The sequence below is a fragment of the Lagopus muta genome, chromosome 14, assembly GCF_023343835.1.
Source record: "Lagopus muta isolate bLagMut1 chromosome 14, bLagMut1 primary, whole genome shotgun sequence".
NCBI lineage: Eukaryota > Metazoa > Chordata > Aves > Galliformes > Phasianidae > Lagopus > Lagopus muta.
In genome coordinates this window covers 2,386,260-2,413,414 of record NC_064446.1, presented here as the reverse complement: position 1 = coordinate 2,413,414, position 27,155 = coordinate 2,386,260, and the positions used below count along the sequence as shown (strand labels likewise).

At 45.3% G+C, this 27,155-nt stretch overlaps 2 protein-coding genes across 5 annotated transcripts in view; one reads left to right on the top strand and one right to left on the bottom strand.

Annotated features, from left to right (window-relative positions):
- Window positions 1-27,155, top strand: part of CTNNA1 (catenin alpha 1) — a 106,432-nt gene that overhangs the window by 33,781 nt on the left and 45,496 nt on the right. The window lies entirely within an intron of this gene.
- LRRTM2 (leucine rich repeat transmembrane neuronal 2) lies at window positions 15,294-23,930 on the bottom strand. 4 transcript variants are annotated; one of them, XM_048961085.1, is made up of 3 exons: window positions 23,576-23,930; window positions 22,623-23,172; window positions 15,294-22,289 (listed from the first exon to the last, which is right to left on the bottom strand). In XM_048961085.1, the coding sequence occupies exons 2-3, from the start codon at window positions 22,624-22,626 to the stop codon at window positions 20,746-20,748; spliced, it is 1,548 nt and encodes a 515-aa protein (XP_048817042.1). In that variant the 5' UTR covers window positions 22,627-23,172; window positions 23,576-23,930; the 3' UTR covers window positions 15,294-20,745. The 4 variants fall into 4 exon arrangements, with proteins under 4 accessions (XP_048817042.1, XP_048817041.1, XP_048817044.1 ...); XM_048961084.1 differs by having other exon boundaries at window positions 22,623-23,930; XM_048961087.1 differs by having other exon boundaries at window positions 15,295-21,840; window positions 22,623-23,928.

Sequence of the window (27,155 nt, the reverse complement as noted above, 5' to 3'; positions counted from 1 at the left end):
AAAGCATATGCCAGTTTAGTTGGATGATGATACCAGTCTTTGAGAGAGGAGGACAGAACAAAGCACCTACCTGAATGTTGTTCAACATCAGTGTTACATCAGTGAAGAAGATAATAAGAAAGCTAGGATTTGGGGTTCAGGAGTGAGCACAAAAGACGCTTTTTTTTAGTTGTATCTGAAGTTACTGTTATAACTTCATAATTTTATGTGGGTAGATGCTGACTGACTCTGGTTTGCTCCCTGAAGAAAATACATGAAGCTGAATATTTCTGGACAGTACCACCAGTTTATCCTTTGCACTAGCAGGTGGTATGGTACCTTCCCTAATGCAGAGAGCAGGTACAATGCTTGTTTCTGCTTTACTGTACTGTACAGGTTACTCTCCCTTATATTTATATGCTTGGCTTTCATTGCAAGTTATATTAGCTAGAGTAGTTGAAGTGAATTCATTAGAAAAGAACAGGGAGCTAATTAGAGCTGAAATATTTCTGCATCTTTAAGAAGCAGGTACATAGAATGGAGAAGTAGCAATATCCAGAAACATCCACAGACTCAAAGTTGTGACGCTATGCTCTGTGCTGGAACTCTCCTTGGGCATTATTAGTGTAGAGCATGGACAGCTTGACTTCATCTTAGTGACTGTGTTAAGTACAAGAGATGCAGGAGGTCATGGCTTTTGAGGTTGGGATTTCACATGTTAGAACAGAGTGCAGGATGTCAGCTGGGACCAGAAGATTTCAGTCTGAGCTGTTTGACTACTGTGCTGAAGTTGCAAAAGATACCAGTCTGCTGTACTTGGCTGGTTGACATGGAAGACTGAAAATGAGGACCTCCTTCAGCTTTAGACAGTCCATTTTTCTTGCTTGGCTTTATGGAATGTGGGCAGTTGGGTTTCTTTCCATGAGCACTGCTTTTGAGCCATTGGCCTGTAGTGATTGGAGGTGTCCAGAAATGTGCAGGGAAGTCTCATTTTTGAAACATATTCTGTACCCCACTGAATTCTCATGCTTCTAACTACCCTTTCAGATGCACACAAGTAACAGACTTGTACTTGCCTAAACTTTGTCAGAAGTTCTAGTTTGGCTAGCGTGGAATGTGAACCCAGAGCCCCATTGTGTACAACATGCTCTTGTACAATAAAATCCCTTGTTACTACATTTGGAAACGATAAATCGTGTTACATAAAGTAGCTTGACAGGTCCTATTTCAATGGGAATTTTAATGCTTTCATATTATCATTCTGACTGTGTCCTTGGCTGTCTGGATTGCATTAGAGGTGCTTGGCAGCAAATGGAGAAAAACCATTTGGGGCCAGCTTCAGAGCAGGCATTTCAGGCACAGATCATTTCAGCTCATTTTTCCAGTTTCCGTGCTCTGCTTGGCCTCAAGACCCATAGCAGCGTGTGATGGAGGGGGAGAAGTGGGGGTGTTGTATTTCTTTAATAATAGATTTCCAACAGTTGCAAAGCACATCTTGAAGGTAAGCGAAGCAGCTGATCTGCAGACTGTGTGCTGCCTAGAGTGCCGTGGCCCTCAGTACCTGACATAGATATCACCACTTCTGGTTTTAGACTTGGTGGTCTCATGTCTTGCTGAATGCCTGTGCTGGACTTCATGTCTAGTGTGCTTAGGGAAATGTGCTACACCAAGCAAGTACGTTTGTTCTCCTGATTGTCATTCCACTGGTTTGCTTTCCTTTCCTAAAGCTTCTTTGAACACCTCTGGTGCTTGAAAGTGAATGGGCAAGAGATATCTAGCTCATATCTTCAGTGTGTTTGGGCAGAAGTAATTTTGTCTTCGGAACTACCTGTGAAGGGTATTTCTACCTCTGACACATAAGACTGTTAGAATGGAGATGCTTTTATTATGAATTTGCCCATTAATAATATTGACAGTTTCTATTTCCCATTTGGAAAGAAATGCATGTGTATTTGCACGTGTCTGCTAAACTTAGGTTCAGTTAACTCGTGTATTTGGAAGGGCTCTTGCACAGCCCTTTTAATGAAAGCAGCTGTATCTGTGGAAATGTGTATGTGAATGAAAATGGCAGACTGATCCATATTCATGATAGATGCTGATAAAAAAAAATTCTGCCTTGAGATAATCTACCCTTTCTTTTTAATATTGTTTCTGTCAGTTTAAGATGGTTGAATGCTGAAGTGATGGACACGGCTTGAAAGCCTCTGGATTTTCCCTTCACGGGCTTTGCTGTTCAGCAGAGATGTGTGCTATTCTCTGGGCACTAATTTTCATAGATGTTATCAGATTGACAACAGTGCTGCTTTAAGAAAATAAATTTCTGAAGTGATACTGATTTTAAGTTGGTAAAGGGTGATATAAAGTGAATCAGTGAGCATGATGAGTCTGGTGAGAATTCAGGTGGTGTTCATTAGCTCGTTCTTTCTGAGCCCCAAAAAGGAGCTTCCAGGTTGCTTCCCCTTGGTCCTGGCTTGGGACTGGGCACAGCCCGTGCTTTCACAGGATGTTCTGGGAGCTCTTTGGGGTGGCGATATCAGGCCTGTTGAAAGAAAAGGAAGAATTTACGAGTTCTGAATGCTTTTTTAGGCCCAAGACAGCTTTTGCACTGAGCGGTGAAAATGTGTTTCTTAAAGAAGAGCATAATTACCTTCAGGGAAATACACCCTTAGGGAAGCTCAGCAAAGCTCAAGTGGCACCTGAGGCCTTGTTCCAGAACGGGCTCAGCAGCCTGTTGGTATCACTGCTCTCCTCCATTACTGTGCGCAGCCTCTGCTCCCAGACATCTGGTGCCAGCAAGCAGCAAAACCCTTCGAAATGGAATGTTTTGAGAGCGTTTGGGATTTAGTCGAAATTGCATTATGTAGCTGCAGTCCACTTGCAGTCCTCATGCACTTTCCAGTGTTTTTATTGTAGATCCTTAACACGCATTAAACAGAAAAGGCTGCTGCCCTTCCAGAGCAGCAAAATTCTGAAGCAGAACTGAGGGCAAGTGCTGTCTGTAGCTGGGAGAGCCGAGTCGTGTGGGTACCTCGTGTGGCTGTGATGGCTCTGCCTTACTGCTCCCTGCTGCCCCGGCCCTCACCTTTCCTGCCAGGCATGCTTTCTCCGGTGTTAACAAGTCTAATATTTTCTAATACTGTACAATACAGCTCCTTCTTAATTTAATTATTCTGATTAGCCTTGAGGATGGGTGGAAAGAAGACTTCAAATGAGGGGTGCCTGCTTGTTTGTGTTGTGGCACTCAGCCGTGTTTTGCCTCTATTGAACTGTGAGCCATTTTATATAAATGTGCATGAATTCTACTTCAAAGTTTTGTTTTTAGTCAGAATTCTACTGTTTAGTATAAAAATATTTGAACTTTATGTCAGATAATAATATATTTAGTCAGTTTGTTCCGTACTACATTTGTACTCTCTCAAAATCAGAGAGAACAGATAGAGCAGAGCGTGTAGGATTGTGTGGTGACTGCTGATCTGTGGATAAACAGCCTCCTAGCCTCCAGCAGGATCATGCTCTCCGTGTGCAGAAGTATTACACACACAACTGGGCTTTTTAATTTCCCTCTTGCTGGATGAAAGGGGTGATGGAATTATTGCAAAGCTGGAATACTGTATTTTGTGCACTGGGACAAAATACTTGTGTCTCAATTCCTTGATTTCCCTTTCTTTCCCCTCCATCTGAATAAAACTCTGCATTAAGTTCTGCCTTTCTACATGATGAGATTCAGGAGGTGGGAGAAGAGGACAGTCACTGTGTGTATACATGGTGCTCTGTTGTCTGCTATCCAGTGGTATGAATAATGAGTTAAGCTCTTTCCTCTTTTTCTCCTATCTCTTTACTTTCTTACAGACAGCTATATAAGCAGAATAGGTCTTCACTGGAGTTGCTGTTCTAGGTGTAGGGTTTAACACCTAGACCACGCTCTTTGCTTAGCGTGTTTTATCCTGTTCAAACAAGCTGATGTTCTGTAATGCTCATAATGTCTCCCAGAGCTTTACAGCTACTTTGTCCCGGAAAGTCAACTGAATCAATACAGAATAATTAGCATTTGTGGCTTATCCAAGTAGTGGCAGCCCTCTTGAATGTAAATAGAGGCAGAAGAGTGACTTAATCCTCCTCTAGTGTGAGGAAAGGATGAGGGTTAAGCTGTATCTTGAAACAGAGGAGAAAAACTCATCTTGCCTTTGGTTTGCCCAGGGACGTGTTCCTTCAGCAGGAGAAACAGGAGTTAGAGGCAAATGGGGAGAGGAGCAGCAGAGGAGGCGCAGATTGTATATGCCAAGGGTTCAAAGCTTTCTGCTCAACTCTGGTGGTTATTCACTCAGAAAGCCAGGCAGTCAGGATTATCATTGCTGGATTGCTAGTCTGAAAGTGTAGTTTGAAAGGGAGGTTTCTTCAGCATAGCAGTAGGAAAGCTGTGGGCTTTCAGGCCAAGAACTGTCTTGCAGAGGTGTGCTAAAAGGTGCATTTTTCGCATTGCCGATTAGAAAATAAAACCAACAGTCCTTTCCCTAGGGATCAAGCCGTAAGGGGCAAAACAGGACATCTGCAGAACTTGCATTGGTCGGTGAGAAGGCAGAGTGCCATCCACTGCAGCTCGTTTCCACAAGTAGCTGTGCCTTTAACGGACTGAGCGTGTTTTTCTTTATCCTCTGTGTTTCGGGCTGAGCTTAAATGTTGCGTGATGTGCAGCCATTTGTGGATTATTGATTCATCCTGCATATATGTTAACCTTTGACTGTCAAGAAAAATGCTTTTGCCATTCATAGGGTGCTCTGCTGCTTCCATATGTGGCCAGAAAAAATAAAATATCTTCTCAGCTCCGACTCTTTTCTGTGTGCCTGAGGTGCTGTCATCTGTGTTTAACTGAATATGCTAACTTGAATTGACATTATCAGTTACTTTATAAAACCTGTGGAAAGAGCTTGAAAAATGAAACCTGATGGTACTTAGACAAATAAAAAGGTTTCTGAAAGCAGAAGGTTCTCTTCTGTGGCTCTAACTCTGTACGTGTGATGTCTCAAGAGCTCGGCATCTCTGGAGCAAAGGAAGCTCAGGAGACGTGGGGGTGTGCAGTGCAGTAATTTGGAGAGCTGGGCTGCGGTTCCTGTGGATGCAGACAAGTTTGTCTTTGCTGTTTGCAGACTGGCTTATTAGTTCAGGCAGGAAAGGTGTTCTGGCAACAGGCAGGTGTCCCTGGAGGGACTTCCTTTGTCCTTTCTGCTTTTTGCTTGCTCCAGATTTTCATTCGTGCTTACCTTTCATCTGCCAGGCTTCCATAGAATGCATTTTGGTCTCCTATTTAAAAGATGGGCTCTTTGAAAAATAAAATAGATGTACTTTTTATTGCCTTTGTGCTAAATTGATTGAATTTTGGGCTACCATTTCCACCTACAAGTGGGGCAGGCACCTTCTTTCAATGCCAAATTTAAGATTTTACAGTGCAGAGAAGCTGTACATAGAAGAAGCTTAGGGGAGACAAGGCATTTAATATCTTAACGTGCAAAACTTGGAATAACACTGGTTAATACATGTTAAATACACTGGTGTTATCTTGATGCATGGATGTTGTTGTGCCGTATTTGCATTTCTTTGAGAGGAATATGAAAGAGTGCTGGTGATCCTAAAGCATTTTTGTGTGACTTCCTGGAGACATCCCTCATTTATGTGCCTGAGCTTTATCTATATTTCAGAGCTGTTTTTCATACAGTTTCTGTTGATGGGTTTCAGGTTTGCTCCAGAAGATGTTTATTAGCAACACTGGTTTACGATGCTTTAAAAATATAAATATATATCCTTTTTTTTCACTAGCAAGAAAACCCAGCGCTTGTTTGTAGCACGTTCACAGTCCTCTATGTAATGGCAGGAGATCATGACAGATGGTTCTCTTCTCAGAACTTCCCAGCAGTGAGGGTCAATGATGGCCCAAGCCTTAACATCTCCTTTTACTTGGTAGTTTTCAACTGTACACCATGCATTGCTTCCAAAGATATGCTAATTTTATTCAAAACCACGTGCTACCAGACCCCAGCCATTGCCTCTGCTGCTGTGGAGGCTGAGCAGCTGATTGTTAAATTGCCCAGATGGCTTCTGTGTCTGGTTTGAATTCCTTCATTTCTGTTTTGAAAGGATTTGCCTGTCAACCTTCTCCACTGTATTGAAACACGTAGGGAGAAAGTTCCTGAGCCTCTGGCCAGACCCGGAGTGCTTCTGTTCCTCTGGTAACCTTAAGGCTGATTTGCTCATCCCCACAGCAACTTAGAACCTTTACTTTGAGGACAACTTTAGGAGAATTGTCATTATTGAGTCATTTCAGGGGAAGAAGGTGACAGGAGAGCTCTGATGTCAAGTAAAAAATAAGGCTGCAGCTCTATCATTTGATACTGTTCCCCTTAAATGCCAAATTGTGAATTTCCTTAGAGGCAGAATGAGTTTTTGGGCTCTTCTCCAGGAGTCAAGGAATCCCAATTCTAGAGGTCAGTGGACTGCAAAAAGCAAGAAAATGAGAAGTTAATGCGGAAATAAATGGAATGAGGTTTAGGTTGGGAATAGGAAAGTTGAAAGCCTTTCTGTCTTGCACCTGAGCAGTTGACCCTTTTGGAGCTAATGGCCAGTTGGTCACATTTCTTCTTGTGGGATGATATTTTAAATCAGGTCTGTAATTAAGATTTGTGAAGACCCTGCCTTCCTCAAAGTGGATGTTCTTGTGCTGAGTTGTAAGAGCCAGTCCAAGGCAATGGTAGTAATGAAGCAGCCAATCTTCATGTCCTGCTACTCCTGCATGCTGAAATCTCCTCTAAACTTTTATCTCCAGTCCATTCTGTGGAGCTGTGAGAACATCTGCTGTTATTAGGGAACATATTCGCTTTCTTGCTCCCCAAAACTAAGAGTACTCTCAGCTGGAATTTAGGAAACCTTTTTGAGAGGACAAGACAGGCAGCTTGTATTGCTTCAGAGCATTCCTGGTGTCATTTCTAGTAGGTGGATTAATTTTTTAATGCACTTCATAGCCTTCCTCTATGGCTTTTGGTTATATGCACTGCTTCAGAAGTGGGTAATACCCAAAGGAAAGCAGCTGTTTCAGTGCCAGGCCGTAGTGAACTGTATATTCTGTTAAAGCTGTTTTCTCAGTGTAGAAGGGGATTTTACCAACTGTTTTTTCAGAGCATTATCTACTGAAGCACATCCAGTTTTCCTGTTTTTCTGCACCAGATTGTACACTTGTATACATGAATTCTGTTTGCTTTGAATAGTTGCTTCTTTATCATCTATCTCGTGCTAATTTAAATCATCTGTCTAGTGGTTTCTTTGCAAGTAGTAGTTGATAAAATAAACATGTGAGGTGCCTCCTCATCCCATGTTTCTCTGCCTTGCTTCCTGCCCCTTTTCTGAGCTCCTCCTTAGATGATGCCACAGTACCACCTCAGCTTGCTGCCTTTCCTGACTGGTTTATTTCCTTTGACATCCGCTTTCTTTTGAAGAAGGGCAGCTACTTTGTATGTGTCAGCCTAGTGCTGGCATCTTAAATACTTTAATGCATTCTCATTATCTGCAAGGGTGGCTGTCTAATTAGTTAGCTTAGTAAATAATGGCTTGATAGTGTCTCTGGAAAGTTATGCATGCCACAGTTTTAATGCCTTTCTAATCCTGGCCAGTTCCTTGGTGAGTCACTTGCACTGGGTAAGAGGAGGAGATGGAAGTGAGGGTGGTGGCTTTCTTGAACTCAAACCAGTATTGCCAACCCATGGTCAGTAAGGTTGTTCTCGCTTCCAGCAATTTTGTCTTCTGTGGAGGGAAGTGAATTTATCAAGATCTGTGTGTGGGAGGGAGAGGAGATGCTCGGCTCCGGCGTGTTGGTGCTGGGAAGGCTGGAGGTGCTTGTTAGCTCGTCCCTCCCAGTTAGTCAGCTTTGATGCTATTTCCAGTGATTTTAATGCCTTTTGCTTCCTGTCGAAGGCAACTTCAGATTTAGTATTTCACTGCTGTATTGCAGGGTAGATCTGCTGAATCCTTTTCTACAGGAAATACTTAAAAATCTGTCACAAACTAAAGCTATTTATATTTCTAATAATGAATAAAGGTTACATTAATTCTAGCTTTGAATGTCTTATGACTTTATGGGCAGGATTGTTTCATTATCTATTTCTCTGAGCTGTCTTGCCAGGAGTTAGGTGGCTTTATTCCCAGATTTATAATGCATTCTCTTCCTCTTGGAAAGGGCATATGCTGTCTTGGCTCACTCTTTTTAATTTGAGTCTTGCAGGGGTCTGTGTTGTTCCAATTTTAGTTGTTCTATTTCTAAAGCCTTTCACATGCATGTAAAATATGATAAAAACTAAAATATTTCAAGGCTTTTACAATGACTTTGGGTGTAAGCTTCAGACTGCTTTTCATCTTTCTGGATATATCCATTAGTTCATTTAATCTACAAAGGAAAAACTTGAGATATTCTTTAGATTAGGTTAGTAATTAACATAAAAATGAAAGGTTTAGCCTGTAAGAAGGGACTGGTAGCATCTTACTTGGCAGCCCCAGCAGCTGTCTCGTGGCTCCCATGAAGCAGTGTCCATCAGGCTTGGTACTCAGGGCATTCTCTCATCCATTCTTCCATGCCGGTCCAACCAGCAAAGTGGTGAGTGAGATGAATTGACCCACGTCCAAGCTGAACTAGTTGTCATTCAACACAACAGCATTAGGGGAAACAGCTCTTAAGTATTGGCAAAACCCCACGCTGCCCTCCTGGAGCTGGGCTTCTGCCGCTGGGGAGTGACTTAGGCTAGGCCAGGTGGGGAGAGGTGCGGAGCCGTGCCAGTCTGCAAACACTGGAGGTCAGGCAGGACGCTGGGCCTGCTGTAAAACCACCTCCATGCATCTGGAGTCATGAGGAGTAGAGCTCAGGCACTTCTCCCTCCTGCCTGCGGGCTGCGTGTGAACGGATGGAGGTGTGCAGGGAGAGGGGTGGGGAGAAGTTCCCTGTGTGAAGGCTGGCGAGGAACCTGCCAGATTGCTCCAGTTTCAAGTGAGATCCTTTTGGCATGGCTGTCAGAGCTCACCTAGGTAATGCATTTGAGGTTATGAGTCCAAACCTTGCAATTTCATGCCCTTCTAATCCTGGCCAGTTCCTTGGTCCCAAGTGTGTTTGCCTCGTTAATGCTGGGTCTCTTGCCTTTGAGCTTTTCCAAACTCTGCCCCGTCCCAGTTCTGCTTCTGAATCACAACTTCATGTAAACTAAGAGAACTCGGTTTTAGAGTGTGGCATGTTGCCAAGTTTGATTTTCCTTTTGAGCTTATATGGAAGCGAAGTTCTGTGTTGTAGCAGGTTGATTTTCTTGGTATCTTGTGTGACTAAATATTTTTGTCTTGCTGGTGGAAATGTGTTGCAGAGATACAGAGCCTGTATGTACCCGACTATGAAACCCAGGCTGCTGCCTTCTTTAGATGTAAGAATTAGTCTCAAGAGAAGGCTGGTATCTCCATTACCTGGTAGAGCTCTTTCACAAACGTTTCATACCAATTTAATTTCTCCTCTGTTCCAGGCCAAACATCTCTCTTCCATCTACCTCCTCCCCAAGATCACTGGTGAAAATAATGGTAAAAAAAAAAAAAAAATTTACTTTGAGCTGCCTCAATATCATTTATTCCCTCGAGAAATAAATGCATCAGTAACACTGCACAGTAATTCTAAAGCTTTGATTTCACCTTTGCTTATAAGAGCACTTCCTCTTGTTACTCTCCTGTGAAGGTATTTGAATGAAACTGGTAGTTACCAATGCAGCTGGAGGACAGGCAGGGTTTGTATGTGTGTATGTATACAGGTTAGTTGTTTACTAACTGGATTCCTGCGTGAGCTGGCAATGAAACTTCCCACTCCATGTGAAGTGATGGGCTGCTGACAGTGTCTGGTGTTCCCAGCATCACCTTCGAGAGGCAGCTCTGCGGTGAGGTGAGGCTCATGGCATTACGGATAGATTTCAGCCTGGAGTGGTGTCATAGGTCTTGAAGGTTTTGGTCAGCTGCCATTGAAGATAGAAGATGTGAAATTTGGAGGCTGAGTTAAGTTGCGAGTTCTCCTGATTTTCCCTTTCCTCTTAGGGAGCAGACTATGTACGAGTAAAATCACAAATCGCAGCGCTCAGATGAGGAAGTGAAATTTTTCAGAGTATTTTGTATTAATGAAAAGCCTACAAATATGTGACTAATTTGAATTATGTTTGAAAGTCAGGAGGAATGCTTTTGATAAAAGATAATGAATGGTAAAATAGGCCTTTCCCAAAGTATTTCATTAATTTCTTTTAACTTGTCAAAGCAGAAATCAATCTGTGTAATGTCCTTACTAGAAGCTGTTTCAATAATCACAAAAGTCCTATTTTCTGCTCAGAATGCTTTTTTGAGTCAGATCACAGAAACCTATTGTTGTTCTTTATCACATTGTGCCTTGTCTCTGAGCAACCTTTGTCGAGTATGTGGTCTTGTTACCAAGTCCTAATTCTTTCAGTAGTTTAAAATATGTCTTGCATAAGCAAGTGTAGGAAACTCTATATAAAAATAACTCAAAAAAAAAAACCCAAAAAAGCATAGTTTAATAGTTTATCCACTAAAAGCAGTGTACAGCAACTCAGCCCCGCTTAGCCTGCAGCTGGTAATGGGTAGAAAGCTTAGAGAAATATGAGTGTGAAGTAGGCACTCGATTTTACAGCCACTGGTTAGGATAACATGGTATGGCTGAATCTGAGAGATAATTTTGAATGATTATTTAATGCAATAGAGGAGACTGGTGCCATTGTATCTGTGCTTTGAGCAGGTTCCCATCTGTGGAGGCCCTTCTTGAAAGTGAACTGCTGTGTTTCTGCCCTGTTAGTGACTTTAGAGATTTAAATTTTGATATCTAAACATCATTTCCAGTGAGTTCCCTGGGGGCACTGCTTGTATGTACTCGTATCACGTGGGCCTGTTTTGTCATATCTCTGTCACACTTTGCGTACCTGTACGTGAGTTTAGAGGCACGAGTGGTTGGGTTGTTTTGTTACATAAACTCATCTGTTGTGCATGGCTTCCTTGTTTCACTGATGTCTGGTGGTCAGGAAACACGGACCCACCATGTGGTCTGGTGGTTACAGTGCGGGTTGCACTCAGTGGCGTTACAGCAAGCAGAAGAAATGTGCCACATTGTAGTTCAGTTTGCATAAACAACTGAAACAGTGCTTTGTTGATGATCTCTTACTAATTTTCCTGATGAAGATTACAGTTTTTGAATGAATGGACAGGAATATTAGGTGTTTGAAAGTTCCTCTTTTGATGATGCAGCTTTACTTGGGCTTATTCAACTGATGGAGTACCCACTGAGAAGAGGAAAGCAGTCAGCAATCTCATAGCACTGGTTCATCTGAATGTGGTATAAAACTTCTTCATGTGTCTCTGGACACTCTCATTGGCATGCTTTGTCAAATTAATTGTTGGCCATGGACAGTTGTAGATATGAAGGGGTAATATCCCTGAAATTTATCTGTGTGGAGCACTGGAGTAGTTCTGTGCTTTGTCAGCACTTCCATTTGTCTTCATTGCTTTACGGCGTGCTGTCAGACAGCTGTTAGGCATGGAGGATCCCGGAGTCCTGGTGCTGTGTCACAGTGAGGCACCGAGCAGCTCCAGCAGTGTGGGAGCCCCTCTGATCTGCAGCTGGCTGCCGGTCAGGAACAGGAGCCGAGCTCTGAATTCAGTCCTTCAACGCTTCTCCCATTTGGAGCCTGAAGGAAAGTTCCAAATCCTCCAAGTTTCAGAATTGTCAACAAATACCTGAATTGCCAATGGAGCTGAAACTTGGAGTAGCCGAGGCATCGCAGCTTGCTTGGCAGTGTTTGAGGGTATGTCAGTTGCATGGTCTGTGCATATCTGGAGTGCCTTACTCCTGATTTTGCTGCTGTGGGCTGTGTGGGTGCTGAGTTATTTTAGCTATCGGCAGCAGGTGTCCCTCAGCTGAAGCAATGACAAATTTTAGCTGGTCTAAAGCAGAGAGCTGCTCCCTGCTTACAGTCTGACAGCAACACCTGGCAGAAGTTCAGAGCACGCAGAACACTGAGCATGCTGCTTCGTGGTGCAGGTGAAGAAGGGCAAACATTACATCCACGGAAAGTTAGCTGCCACTGCAGACTGGTACCTTGTTGAAGCCACACTATTTTGTTTGCTCAGGACTGTGATGTTGTGTTAGCAAGCTTTGGCAGGTACTATATCTGTGTATTTTTGTCCTGTAGTTCAACCTAATCAAATGGCTAAGCTTTAAGTTTCTGGTTTCTTAGCAGTGGATGCTAACTGCAGGAAAAAAGCATTTATCAAGGAGTCAGCGCTCCCTTCTCCAGGTTTCCAGGTTTCACAAGTGCCATGGTGCTGATAGATGTCCCAGAGCTGAACTGATGGTCTGTGGAGAAGAATATCAGCTGGTAGTGGTTTTCTCTTCCTGCCTACCCCGTGGCTGTTGAGTTTCTGAGGGTCTCAACCCCACAGATGTGCTGTTGATACCCATACAGCTCCCAGTTATTGTTAAGAGCTGCCAAACCAGTGACCTGTGCTCTCTTTCCAGCTGTGTCCTGGTTGGTTCTGTCTTCAGGATTGCCTGGGGAGATTAAGAAGGAATTCCGTGTCTTTGCTGAAGCATCTTTTTCTATGCAGAGGACAGTACAGATGGAGCTTTCTCTGCCCTGTATATGAGCATCGTGGTTAGGCACCAGGCCTTTTCCCCTGTCCCCAGCTGGGCACGTGCTGAGCTGCCTGCTTGCTGAATGACCCTCTCTGGTTGGGTGAGTTCAGCCCCATGTGTACAGAGCTGGGACTGCCAGCAGTGCAGCTGGGGATGTGCTCACCAGTGAGGAATGCACAGGTGATTTCCTGTTGCAAGCCATTGTGTGGTGTCTTTAGTGGTGGAGGCTTATTCATAGTCTGTGTCCTTATCCCTTTCCCCGTATACTTGCTGTTAACAGATTATATCATTATCAGCTTGGTATGAGCTCTATTAGGATTAGAGTTTTTCTTCCCTGAAAGATTAAAAACTTCAGATGGTATCAGGGTTGAAGCAGTTTGTTTGAGGGCAGGAAATGATAGTCCCGGTTAACTGGCACATGGCTTCAGAGGCAGAGGGTCTGGGCATGTGATGGATTATTTAGGAGCAGAAGAGAAGAGAGCCAATACCTCATTGTACAAGTACTTACCCTAGGGCTGAGCTGGATTCCACATCCATGCTCTTCTCCGTATTTTTAGCTCTTTGCACTCATGTAAGTAACATTGCTTTTGCAGTAAGCTTTCCTGCAGTGTTCTGTACGCTTGGTAAAGGATATTTCAGGATTTCTGTAGCTGTATGGTTGGAAGCATCTTGGAAGGACCTTTCTACTTGAAATGCATTTCCTGTATCTGGTGCTGTTCTTTAATCTCAGGCGGTCTCGCAAAACCCGTTCTACCTATTAAATATGCAGTAAAGCTGTTCTGTTTGGTACAAGACTGTATGTTTAAACAGCAGAAGTCCTCGTTGCTCTTGTATTTTAAAATTAAGAATTCAGCTGCAACACTACCTTCAGATTTGGAGCCATTAGAATGGATTTTTCAGATTTATTCTCCTGATTACAGTACAGAAAATTAATTGCTTTTGACGGTAAAGAATTATGACCTATTCATTATTTAAGAACCTTCTTGATGGATGAACCATTTCTACTTCCAGACTTTTTGTGAAGTGAGGCTGCATTTTAAACTGATACAAGCATAATACACCCATATCAAACGATGGATACTTTCTAGGGGGTTAATAATTGGGAGAAAAGAATGAAAGCACTTAGTGCCTCACTTGTCTGAGCGTTTAGCATACAAGTAGTAGAGCCTGCTGGGAGAAAACAGGAGTAACTTGCTTGAACTGCATTTAAAATAATAACATTTTTAAAAGGAGGATTTGTTGTTTCTTAAAGTGTCCTGGCTGTGGAGGTACCACCCTAGTTTGTGTCTGTGTTCCATACTGCAGAGAAGGCCTTGCACCTACTGCAGGGAAGGCCTGGCTCTCCCACCCGCACAGCACTCAGCTCCTCACTGTGGGCACTGCTGCTTCAGAAGTTCTCCAATGATCTCTGTGTGTGTTTAAGCCTTTGTCTCATCCTTTTAACAGATGAAGGAACAAGAAGAAATAGGTTTTTTTTAAAACCTTGTCAATTAAGAACAGCAGATCTGTAGTGATGGTTTGGTTACCTTTGAGCCTGGAAACGTTTGCTGAATGCCCTCAGCAGCCAAACCTCTTCAGTCATTCATCGTAGAAGTAAATATGGAACTTTGTGAACGAAACATGTCCAGTCATTTTTCTCTGTTTTATGAGATAATTCCCAGAGCACATGGTTCTGATGTCAAAGGTCGTTATAAAGCAAATGTTTTCATAGCATCTAATAGTAATCAAACTGCTGATAAGTTGCTTTAAGAAGTTTCTTTCTTTACAAACACAACTATAAAGATTAACTTCAGGGTTCCTGGGGTGTGTGACCTATTGCAGGGAGTTCTGTCCCTTAAACAGCATAAAACCACAGACCTGGAGGGAGGGAGGAGGAGGAAAGGGGGGAAAAGGTGTCCGAGCTTCCCTGTTGTGCTTCGGTTCTCCTCTTGGGCTGTGTTCTTGAGTCTTCGTTTTTTCACAGTTGCTTTAACACAGCCCACATTTAAAAGCTAGCTGCCAGTGATGCTGACAGTTTCTTATTGCTGATTGATTTCAGAGATTTTGCATAGAATTATCAGAGTACCATTTTTTTTCTCCTGTGTGTCTTACCTTTCCTTGTGAAAACAACAGCTTTTATATTTTTAGAGAGATGCTGTTGATCTTAACATTAATCTTTTTGAAAGTTTAAGAAAATACATTGATCCTGTGCTGCTTTGAAGTATGAGAAGGATTGAGGAGCCACTGGCTTGTAAAAGCCGTGAGAACTTGAGTTAGCCAAACTTAGTGCACAAAAGCAGAAAGCAGCTCAGGCTCAGATACTGGAGTGGCTTTAGCTGGCAGTTCAGTGCATGTAATCATCTTGGAACATCCTGAAACGTGTTCTTTCTCTCAGCTGTTGCATTGAGTCTTTTGGGCTGTGCCCGTGAACTTGTCTAAATGAGGCTGTTCTGGTGTTGTTGAAGCACCGTGACTTAGAACACAGTGTTACAGTGGCCTCTGCAAAGGATGCTTGTACGGGGCTGTATCTCTCTGTCACTTCCTAGGCTGTAATAATTCAAAGCCAGGGAGATGTGCTGTGGTTTGACACCTGTGCACGGTGTGGTTCCTGCTGAGTGCCTGGAAGGGCGGTGCTGCTGGAGGGGACAGGCTGCTGCTGGCACTGACACTGCCAGCACTCTGCCCTGTAGCCCAGGGCTGTGCCCACGGCTCCTGCTGGCTGCCATGGCTGCAGCACAGGGAGCAGCCCAACGCTGGCTTGGGCTGCTGTTGGTGTGCTCTGAGACCCCAGTGGATATAGGCAGTTGGACACCTCTGCTTGAAAAAGGAGGAGAAAAAAAAGAAAAAGAGGCAAATCCAGTTTTACAGTATACACAATTTTAATAACAAAAATGTTCTGTACACTGCACTTCTTTTTATTCCATTACTTACACCCCCCTCCCATCAGGAACTGGCTCTTTAACTATAATTTCAATACAGTGCACTGAGGGCTCTCCGTCTCGTTGCTGAGCTGGTAGAATAGTTCACTCGCTAATGTTTCATGAGGGTGAAAAGCAAAACAGGGTGCTGTTTTTGTTTTGTCTTTGGGGTTTGTTTTAACAAATGGGTGGCTGAGGGCTGGCAGGTGGAGGTTTGTGTGTACATCACAGGTGCATGAGCTGTGTGGTGTTTTGTCCTTAAAATGCATGAGTTTTGCCCTGTCTGAGGTTGGCCATATCCATCAAAGCTGCTGTCACCTCTCCCTGAATACCTCCCAAAAAAGATTTTTATTCAAGGTGTGAAATGCTACATTTCCGGGTGACTAAAATGGTCTCCAAGCATCCCACTAGCACCTGGCTTAAAAAGGAAAATCTGTCCCCACTTCCAGTGCATGGGACTCTGTGCAATGCAGAAGGGGATGGGAGGAAGGATCTGCTTCCATGCAGCTGCCTTCAGGTTCTGCTGCTGTTTCTTTGCTTTCTTTTTTTGTTCTTTTTACTGGGGGAGAAGTTCTATGTTCCTTTCTGAACTCCCTAATTTTTATGTAAAGATGAAATTCAGCTTTCTCAGTAGACTTCATAGGTCTGAACAGATGGATTTTAATAGCTGTGCAGCTCACAAAATTAAATCAACTTTATTTTCATTAAAGTAGTACAGAAATTAACTTAGGCACATTAAAAACCAAGAATGTAGTGCAGACTTCTGATTAAAGCCACTGGATGTTTCTGGTTTACATGTCAGCAATAGACTGCAGCCTTTGAAGGGGCTACAGGCTGCGAGCTCAGATGCTGGGCTTTGCGTGCAGGCTGGGCTTATCTCTGAAAAATCATGTAACTTGTGCAGCAAAACAAAACCCAGCATTGATTCAGCAGCATTAATTACGTTTCCTTCTGATGGAAGTGGGAGCTCTGCTGGCAGAGGAGCACTCCCATCGGAGTCTCAGCGCTAACCCGTTTTACTCTCGATCAAGTAATTCTTGGTTGTATGCATTTAAACGATGATCTAATGCAGAGCGACTAACAAGAGGGGAGCTGAAAGCATTAATTCAGACCTGTTCCAACACGATGACTCAAATGGAGCTTGTACTGCCTGGTTTGCATTTCACTGGCACGAGGGTGGGGAATGGAAGCGGAGGCAATCGGGGAGGCTGGGGGATGTCTTTGGGTGGCACAAGGATCCTAGAGCAGCAGAACAAATTTCCACTTCTGAACGGCCCTGAAGGCTTGTGTGATGCTGTACCTAGAGGTGGTGAGGCACCTCTGTCATTTATCATAGTATCACAGAATGGTTGGTTTGGAAGTGACCTTGCAGCCTCCTCAATCCTTGCTGTGCCCCCCACCAGCTCAGGCTACCCAAGGCCCCGTTCATGGCCTTGGGCACCTCCAGGGATAGGGTAACCACGTGTCTGGGCAGCAGTGCCAGGGCCTCACTGTCCTCTGGGTAAAGAATTTCCCCCTAATTGAGTATCTGCAGAAACCAAGGCTGTGCAGTAGAGGTGATAGTCTCAGAGAAGAATTTAACAACTGCTTCATCAGTCAGTGCTCATCCTGAAAACACTTAACTTAAGCCAGATCATCCTGCTTCGTATTCCATAAACAAAATAAATCAGACTGCTGACTAAGGCAATTATTATAATCCTCTCTTTGTTTGGAAGAGTCACAAGCCATTGAGAATGGAAGACAGTAACTTTAAAACAACCAAAAAGGATTAACAACCTCTCACGGTGCCCTTGTGTAGGGCGATGGCTGTGCCCGCAGTTTGCTGTCCCTCCCAAGGGAATTCAAGTTGACTTTGCTGCTCGTGTTTGACATTCTGCAGGTTTTATTGCACCTGTTACCCTAAATGTGATGTTTATGGAACTGCTTTGCTCACGCCTGGAACCTGGCAACAAATGGTTTAGAAAATGGCAGGTATAAACCACAGCATTTGGGAGAGCAGCCGTGTGTTGGAGCGTAAATGTGAGTGGGGCTGAGGGAGGCAGCATGGGTGGGCTCCCTGCACCCCAACCAGCAGAGCCTGTGGGACCTGCAAAACTGGGATGATGGATGGGAGAAGTGAAGCACCCAGCTGGAGCATCAGTCTGTACTCTTCTGGGGCAGAATTACAAGCTGTTAGAGACAGGGGCTTCTGGGGCACTGGAAAGACACTGCCATGGGAGGAGCCTCGTTCTGCAGTCAGGAAATCATAGAAAGATTTGGGTTGGAAGGGACCTTAAAGATCATTGTGCTCCAACCTCCCTGCCATAGACAGGGTAGCTAACCACTAGATTAGGCTGCCCAGGGTCCCATCCAACCTGGCTCTGTGCCTTGTGAGCTCCCAGCTCTGGGCTGGCTGCACGTGGGGCAGGAAAGTGGGATTCTGTCCTGCATGCACAGCTTGGACATTGGTGTTCAGTGCTGCCATCTGATGGGTGGTAGCTCTGCACTAAGATTAATGGTATGGGCACTGGAAGTTGAGTCATGAGTTAAGTCAGAACTTTGTCTCTGCTGGTGCCTCCATGGAAAGCACTGCTGCTCCCTGGTACCTTTGGTGCAGGCATGGGATCAGCCAACACAGTAAGGGTGGCACAGCAGGGCGGGCTGCTGCACTGCTCTGCTCCCAGCAGGAGCCTGGGGCTCAGGGAAGAGCCACTGATTGCTGGGAAGGAAGCAAGTCTTCCTACAGTCAGCCATACATTAAGGTTTTGTATTGGCTTAGGGCTGAATCACATGGGTTGTAATCATATGGAATCATAGAGCCGTGAATCGTGGAATGGCTTGGGTTGGAAGGGACCTCAAGGATCATCTAGTTCCAACCTCCTGCCGCAAGCAGGGCTGCTGACCACTGATTCTGATACCGTACCAGTCTGCCCTGGGCTTCATCCAAGCTGGCCCTGAGCACCTCCAAGGATGGGGCATCCACAGCTCCTCTGGGCAGCCTGTGCCAGGGCCTTGCCACACTCTCATATTCACTCCCTGCCCACCTACCTCGCCGGTTTTATTACATTCAGTTGAAAGCAGTAAAAGCAGAAAAAGCAACAGTTGATTTCCTAAAATGGATGCAAATTGGCTTGTCGTATTATAAACAGTTAGGGGAGTTCAAAGAGAACTTAATGGAAAACCATAGTCTTCTCTGACTCTCTTCTATTAAAGTACAAAGTCGTAGGAAGTACACAAAATATTTGTTTTATAATAAGGGCATCGTAAAAGTAAAATGATGCAAATTAATATCTTCAAAACCAGTAATTGAAAAAATCTTTATGTAAAATCTGAACAGAAGTCACACTTATCTTGCTATAGTTGCCTCGGACGAATTCATTTCACAATAAAACATCAAACTTGTATAATTGCACCCTAAATACCTCACTAAGTGGTAATACAGATATATAAAAGCAGAGTGAAATAGCGAACAGATTTTTATGCAGTGATTTTTCTGTTCAGAAAGTTTGCAGAATAGTTTAGTACAACACAATTAGCATACTGTAATTACTGATTCGTTCAAGGTATGTTGACACTGTGAGGAATTTCTCTTCATCCGTGTTTGCTGGTAATTGTTTAACACTGCAGCATTGGACACAACACATTTTTTAGTTATACATACATGTATATATATATAAAAAAATGCCATCCCTCTGGTCCTTTTAACTTTGGTTAGAACGTTTACAATATTTGAGCAGTTGACTTAAAAATAACGTAATCCTTTGCAGACCCCCCCGCCCTCCCCCATGGCATCTCAGTACCACTGTCGCTGCATAGATCTGCAAATATTTACATATCATTTCATAATATAGTATAAATAGCAATGTGATACCTCTGGTTAAAGAAATCAAATTACTCCCGAAGAATGAGGTGCGTGTGTGTGTGTATATATATTTATATAAGAATTTTTTAATGGCATACTAGTTTAGATTCTGTCCCGTTTTGACTAAGAAACAAAACGTTTTTTTGTGAACTATTCTATAAACTAACCATTATCCTAATGTATCGGAAGGTACGCAGCTTTGAGCTGGTAATTACCTTGAATTTTGGAAGAGGAGGACAAGTGAGAGCTTATATTACAGGGGCTAATTCTGTCTCCAGAGAAACCGTGGAGTTAGTGCATGAAAATAGCTCCCAGCAAGAGGAAGCCTGAGGGGGGAGAGGGGGGGGACGACAAAGAGAGGTTTCTTCCTTCCTTCTCTCTTTCTTAACCTCCGGTTGATATTTACTTTTAATTAAGAAAAACTTGTGTTAAGGGTATTTACACATGAAAAGGTGTGGAAGTGCTGTTTGTTCGTAGGCGTGAGTCATTAGCCCGAGTGCATGAAAAGCATCATCGAGGCGAAGCAGAGAGCTGGTCGGGTTTGAACGCCTGTAACATTTAGATCATCGCACCAACCTTCCTAATTAAGCACCACCAGGTACTCTGCAAGTGCCTGGAGAGCCATCCTGGTTAATTGGTGGTGTGAACTGCTCCTGCCTGCGTTTGCTGCGAGCTCGAGCAAGGTATGTGTAAGCAAGCCAAACTGTGAGCATGGAGGTAGGAAAACTGCCTCAAAAATTAATTTGCCAGTCCCCAGGGCATCTAAATCCCCACCTGAACCTTGGTCACTTTTTTTTTTTTATTTATTTTTCCCTCTCCCCTTTTTACTCGAGTGGAAATGATCAGAGGAGGAGAGCCTTCCTCCAGCGTGCCTCTGAATTGAGCAGAGCCAGCTGGGATGTTTGGCATCGCACAGCTGCGGGGGAACAAATGCAGTGTATGTTCCTCTGCAGGTCTCTGTGCAGACAGCCTCCCTCCTTCCACCCGGGCTGATTTTACTGGGGAAAGTGGAATGTGGAGACTTGGGTATAAATGGTACGCACAGTCGGAGAGTTACATAACATGGAACATTTTACATAGTTTGAGGTGAGCGTCTTTTTAGACTTTTAAACACTAGGAGTGCAAGTTTAATGTGATCATTGCTTCTTTAACACTGAAAATATTATGGATTTATTAAAAAAAAAACCAACTTAAAAATACTGCACCACTCCATAAACAATGCTTCCATTGAGTAGCTTGGAAAATTAGGCTTTACGTCAACATTTGTAAAAATTAGAATCTGCTGTAGGTCCCCTACAATTTTAAAATAGGTTACTTATCTGGTTTAATTTTAAGTATTATACTTCACATTCTTTATATGGCAGCTGCTGACACTTGCATTGTCCGTAGCCGTTAATGATGATGAAGGGTCCTTCGTGGGTGGGTTCGTACTCATTGTACGGTCCTTGGTCTGACATATTTGCCATATGTAGCCGCGTTTGGGATCGGAGCTGCCTGTGGTTTTGAATCATTGAGCACTGCCTAATTCTTCTTAATGTGGGAGGGCAGCATTTCCTGGAGATGAACACTATAAAAATGATAAAAAAGAAAGAAAACAATAAAGCCATTGTCCCTGTAATTACCCTCTGAGTGAAGATGGCATTGTTTGGCTCGGGGAAGGGTTCCTCGGTGGTGACGACCATGCCTGCCGTGGTGGGGATTTCTTTGTCTCCCATATGGAAATGAGAGGAGCTGATGCCTTTCGTGGACTCGGTGGTGGGAGCGTCCGTCGGAGCCGCGGACGGGGCGGCGGTCGATGCGTTCCAGCAGAGCTGGAATCCGTGCACGGCGTCCAGGATGTCCTCTCCCTGGGCGTGGTCGGGGCCGTGGCACAGGATGGGATGCTCCCAGCGGCCCCGGAAGGCTCCCAGCCAGGCGGCCAGCGCGCAGATCCGGGCGCTGCATTCCCACAGATTGCCCGAGAGCCCCACGGTGCTGAGCGACGGCAGCGAGCGCAGGATCTTGGAGTCCAGCGTGCTGAGCTTGTTGTTATCCAGGAGGAGGGTTTTAAGGTTAGGCATAGTTTCAAAAACTGTTAGGTCGATGGCTTTGATCTCGTTTCCAGTCAAATCGAGCTTTTCTAAGGTGCCCCAGGTCCACTCCATCCCACACGTCAAGTTGCTAATTTTGTTCCACTGCAAGAAGAGAGTGTGCAGGCTGCTCAGCCGGAGGAAATGAGCAAAATTAATCTTTGTCAGCTGGTTGTGCTCTAGGTGCAGCTCCCTCAGCTTGATTAATCCCGCAAAGCCATTGCGAGCCAAACTTCGCAAGCGGTTTGTGCTCAGATCCAGGAACTCCAGGCTACGGCAGTCCCAGAACAGGCGGACGGGGATCGTCCGCAGGGAGTTGGAGCGCAGATGCAAGGTCTGCAGCTTGCGGAGGCCGTAGAGCAGCTCGGGGTGCAGAGAGGACAACTGATTAAAAGAGAGGTCCAAATTCTGCAGGTTAAGCAGCTGGCTAAAAGTGGTGTTTGGCAAATGAAAGATTTTGTTGGAACTTAAGACTAATTCCTTAAGTTTATACAGTCCTTGAAAAGAATCTTCTCTGACTGTTGCAATTTGATTATGATCTAAGTGAAGCCAAGTAAGTTGACTGAAGCTCGCAAATTGATCCCTTTCAAGTTCAGTAATAAAATTGTGCCTCAGTGACAAACCTAGAGAGCCCTTTTCAGTGGTGTTTGGCACTGAGTGAAACCCCTGAGAGTCACAGTAAAAGAGTAGCTTCTCACAGCGACATTTTGGTGGACAAGCCATGCCCAAGGCAGGCAGCATTTTTAAAACCATGCTCATTGCATATAGTGCTGCCAGCATACGAGCCCCTAATGGCCACTTGAAATGTAAGCCTGCAGAATATAATTTAGGAAAACAACAAGATAGGATATCCTTATCAGTATACTTTGAACATCACCGTGGAAGATTTCACTGCAGATAACATTTCCATGCATTTCCGAAAAGCTTATTCTAAATGCAAGAAACAACTTAGTACTACACACAGAATACCAGCTATTACACTTAGGATGAGTCTTTATCGGCATTACGGAGGGTTACAGCGTCACAATCAGAACACATTGCTCTCACAAGGTTCACCCCAGCAAAGCGTGCTGTAGCACCTCGCCGCTGCCTTAACACACAGCCATCATTCATTAGACAAGGGAGAGAGAAAGGCACACACTTACCCATTCTTTTGAGTACATTGGAGGTTGCATTCAGTCGTAGTTTGAGACTCAACACGGTGAGTCTGTGAAAGGCTCTAACGCGAGATAGCCTGTGAATAATTTACTGGTTTAGGGTCCTGTGATATTAGTGCAAAATTGAATCCACCGTGCTCTCTTAGAATATTCCTTTTGAAAGCGCCGGCGTGACCTCCTCTGCCAGGTCTGCAGTTTTCAAGTCGATGCTTAATAGAAGTTTTCTTCCTCGGCGGCTGCTCGGCTGCTTAATTGAAGCTCACGTTTTCTTTTTCCGCAGCTGTGGGTTCCTTTAGTCCTAACTTGTTGATGGCGGATGGGTGGCTTATTGCTGAGAGAAGCTCCTGGAGTAGCATGAGTGCATTTACTGAAAAGCTTTTCAGGGAAGCGGCACAAGAATGGGTTTGCTTATGCGCTGTGACCACGCAGGGCTGTATATAGGCTGACGTCACCTGGTGACGTTCCTTTTGTTTGGGTTTTCCAGAAGCTTTGCTGTTTTAAAGCATTGTGCTGCATACTGCGATCGTGTTTGAGACCGCTGATCGAGGAGGGGAAAAAAAATCAGCTGTTAGAGCCCTTCGTCCCGGCGATGCGAGGAGCTGCGAAGAGCCGGAGAGCCGCGCACTGCCCGCTCCCCCCCTGCATTCCTGCTGGCTGCGCTCACTGTGGCAGCGCAGAGCTGCAGCTGGAGCCTCGCTGCTGCTGCCGGCTGCCTGTCCAACCCGGCTGCACTGGGGATGCACTGGGGATGAAGTGTGCCCGACTTGGACTGAGGGCGCTGATTAGCAGCGCTTTGCAGGGAGGTGGAGCAGCTCGAGGTCCCTGCAGGAGCACGGGCAGAGGGGAGTGCTTTTTGGGACAGGGGTGCTGTCGGGGAGTGCGGTGGAGGCCCTGCGGTGAGAAAAGTGCTGGGAAATTTCTGGAAAAAAAGCAAAGCTTACCTTAGAGCACAGGAGAAAAAACAATTAACTGGAATCTAGCTTGACAGCTTGCAGTTATGAAATGAGGAAATCCATCTTTTTTTTTTTTTTTTTTTCCTTGCAAACCCTGACTTTTGTGTCACTTATTGCTGCTTACCGAGGTGTAGGAGAGTAAGTTGCATTTACAGCAGGCGTTCCCTGCAGCTCACAGCCCTTGATCAAGGACCGGGAGCCACGGTGACGGCAGGACCTGCAGCCAGCATGCACAGTCCTGAGCTGGGCTGTGGTGCCAGCAGCCCTGCAGGGCCACAGCCTGGTCCAGGGCTGCATGCTGGGACATCACGGCTCCCGCTGTCCAGAGCAGACTGTCCTGTGGGACTTGTTGTCACCTTGAGACACGCGGCAGCAGCGCAGCACGAGGTGCTCGGCAGTGCTTGCCCTGTGGCAGTGAGGTGTCGGTGATGACCTCGGGACAGGGCTGAGCTGAGAATAGCCAATTCCCCAGGCTAATAGGGAGGGAGATTAATTGTGTCAGAGGAGGTCTGAGAAGACAATGGTCATTTAGCTTCATTATTAAACTTCAGTTCCTTATTTAAGCTCAGCCTTGCTGGTTTCTGCCTGTTTTTCTTTCTTTGTCCTACAGAGCAGCTGTGCCCCTGGCTGCAGTGCTGGACCTGTGGCTGTCCCCACAGGGGAGGTGTTAAATGAAATGGAGGGATGGAGAACACAAAGCACAAAGAAAAGCAAAAGCCCACAAAACAGAAAAATAAGTAATGTAGCTATTTTTAATGTTAAACTGGGCAGTGCTAGGTGACTGCGTTAAATTGTTCTGTCACCGTAAATATTCCAGCTTTTGCTCTAGACTGAAAGGAACATGTGTAAAGAAATGACACAGACCTATTCCAAGAGTTTTTCCATAGTTAATATTCACTGTGCAAGAAGTACGCAGCCAAAATCCAGCCTGAGCTGCCCGTTGCCTTGGGGGAGTACAGCAGCAACGTGCCTGTAGCTGTGCTTCTCAGCACTCATCTGGTGCAGTGTCCTGACCCCAGCGCTGATCTGAATGTTAATAGCACATAAATATGATAACACAATCTTTTAAGGAATGTTCCTAAGGTGTCATTTAAGAAAACTGAAAAAGCTCTGAGATGAAAAATTACTACCCTGCTGTGCCACTCTTTCCATTATTACCGAGTGGCCAAATTTGGGTACCTTTTGGAAGGGCTCTGCTTTTCTGCATCCGTGCATGTTGGTAGGTTCCTCCCACGAGACGGTTGCGTAATCTGGCACGGCGTTGGGAGTTGCTGCTTGCACATGGTAAGCTGCTGCCTCGCTGAAGCTCTTGGTTCTCTGGCCTGTAACCAAACAAGGGCTGTTTAGCACCTTGCCAGTGAGTTTCTTGTTTGGGAAACAGTGAGTGCGAGCTCTATGGGCGCTTTTCTCAGCGTAAACCTGTTTTTGTGCGTGCTTGTCGTGAGACAACAGCCATTATTGAAGGCATACCTCCGATTCCTTTTAAACCTGAAAGTATGCTGATGTTCTCCTTGTGTTTTGGGAACTGTCTGGGGTGCCGAGGTGCAGCAGGCTGAGAAGAGACTCCAGCTGCCTGCTTAATTCTCACCGTTGCATTTCTTCTGAGACTGCAAACTTGCTTGTATGCCAAGGGAAGCCATGGAGTAGTGCCATCTGGAGTCTCCCACCAGAACAGGCTTTGAGGTGGCATCTGCACCTCTAAAACTTGGGGGAAGAGAGGAAATGTGGCTTTCTTGAGAATAAGTGCTCTAGGACCAAAGAACCCGCTCCCTTACCTGGCTTGTTGTGCAGCAGCGGAACTGGTCTTCCTGCTAAACACATGCACTCGAAGCAGAGCTGCACCCCGAGGCCAGCGTTGTCATTTAGTTAGGCTGACATCTGGTGGAAGCCTTCCTGGCGCATTAAGTCCCACAAACAGCCTAATGGCACTTGATGCTGACATGGGCCGGGGAGCCTCTTTGTGCTTCTGGTGCGGAGAACAGAAGCGTGGGTGCTGCAGGCACCTGGGATTTGCACCTGAGCACACAGCTCCTGTCTGTATGGAGATGGGCATGGTGGTTGTTCCTGAACGTCAGCACGTTGGGAGTCATGGGAGAATCAGCTGCTGCTTTTTTGCCTTCTTGCTGTGCAAATAAGGCAAGGCAGGCTAGCACAGGTGTGGCTGGGCTGTCACATGGGTTAGGTTGCTGCTGTACCAATGGACGTGCTGTGCAACCCCTATATTTCAGTGCTTAGCTGTGGCTATAGGAGATTCCTTACACTTATGTCTGTAACAAGCCAGGATGTTACTGTCTCCTCAAACATCAGATATCAGATAGATAATCACTGATGAAATTTGTGCATCATGCTCCATCACTTGCCCTTTGTGGTTGCAGCATTATAGGCTGGATGACTGTGAAGAGAAAAGGGACCTGGGGGTGTTGGTTGATGCTTGGCTGAACATGAGCTGACAGTATGCCCAGGTGGCCAAAGGGGCCAACGGCATCCTGGCCTGCATTAGAAATAGCGTGGCCAGCAGGAGCAGGGAGGTGAGCATCCCTCTGTGCTCAGCACTGGGGAGGCCACATATCGAGTGCTGTGTTCAGTTTTGGGCTCCTCACTGCAGGAGGGACATTGAGGCCCTGGAACGTGTGCAGAGAAGGGCAGTGAAACTGGTGAGGGGTCTGGAGCACAAATCTTGTGAGGAGGAGCTGAGGGAGCTGGGATTGTTTAGTCTGGAGAAGAGGAGGCTCAGGGCAGACCTCATGGCGCTCCACAACTTCCTGAGGGGAGGCTGTGGTGAGGAGGGCTTTGGCCTCTGCTCCCAGGCAAGGAGCAGGACATGGGGAAATGGCTGCAAGTTGTGCGTGGGGTGATTTAGGTGGGACAAAAGGAAGAACTTTTTCTCTCAGAGCGGTCAGGCACTGCAGTGGCTGCCCAGGCAGCTGGAAGAGTCGCCGTCCCTGGCAGTGCTCAAGAGGTGCGTGGATGAGGAGCTGCGAGATGTGGGTTAGTGCTTGTGGTAGCAGTGGTGATGGGAGGGCGCTCGGACTGGATGATCTTGCAGGTCCAACCTTGTGGTTCTATGATTCTGTGGTCCGGAATCAGCACTGTTATACCTGGAATTTGTTTGCAGCTCTGCTCTCTTGGTAATACAGCACTATGGGCGGCCGTCCTTTGTAGGCATACAATTAGGCGGGGTGTCAAGGTGAGAATTAAGCATGTGACAAACTTGAATCTGAGCACTACATCTTTATGCCTTGCCATGAAGCACCGCTCAGCAGCCCTGCACTGATGTATGGCTTCCCCGTGCACCCCGAGGACGGAATGGCAAGCACCCATTTGTCACTTACTCAATCACCAGCATTAAGCACAGCACTGCTCCTTCCTTTGGTTAGAAGACAATTCAAAGATTACCTGAAGCAGAAATCCCTCTGCAAATGACCTTTTTTTTTTTGTAGAGGGACTGCTGCAGGGTGGAGAATGCTATTCCTCAATAGCTCTCTGATCTTAGGTGAAGCACTGAGATTAATAAGGGAAGTTTTTGTTGCGTAGCTATAAAAGCATGGCTGCATAACTACATCGTAAT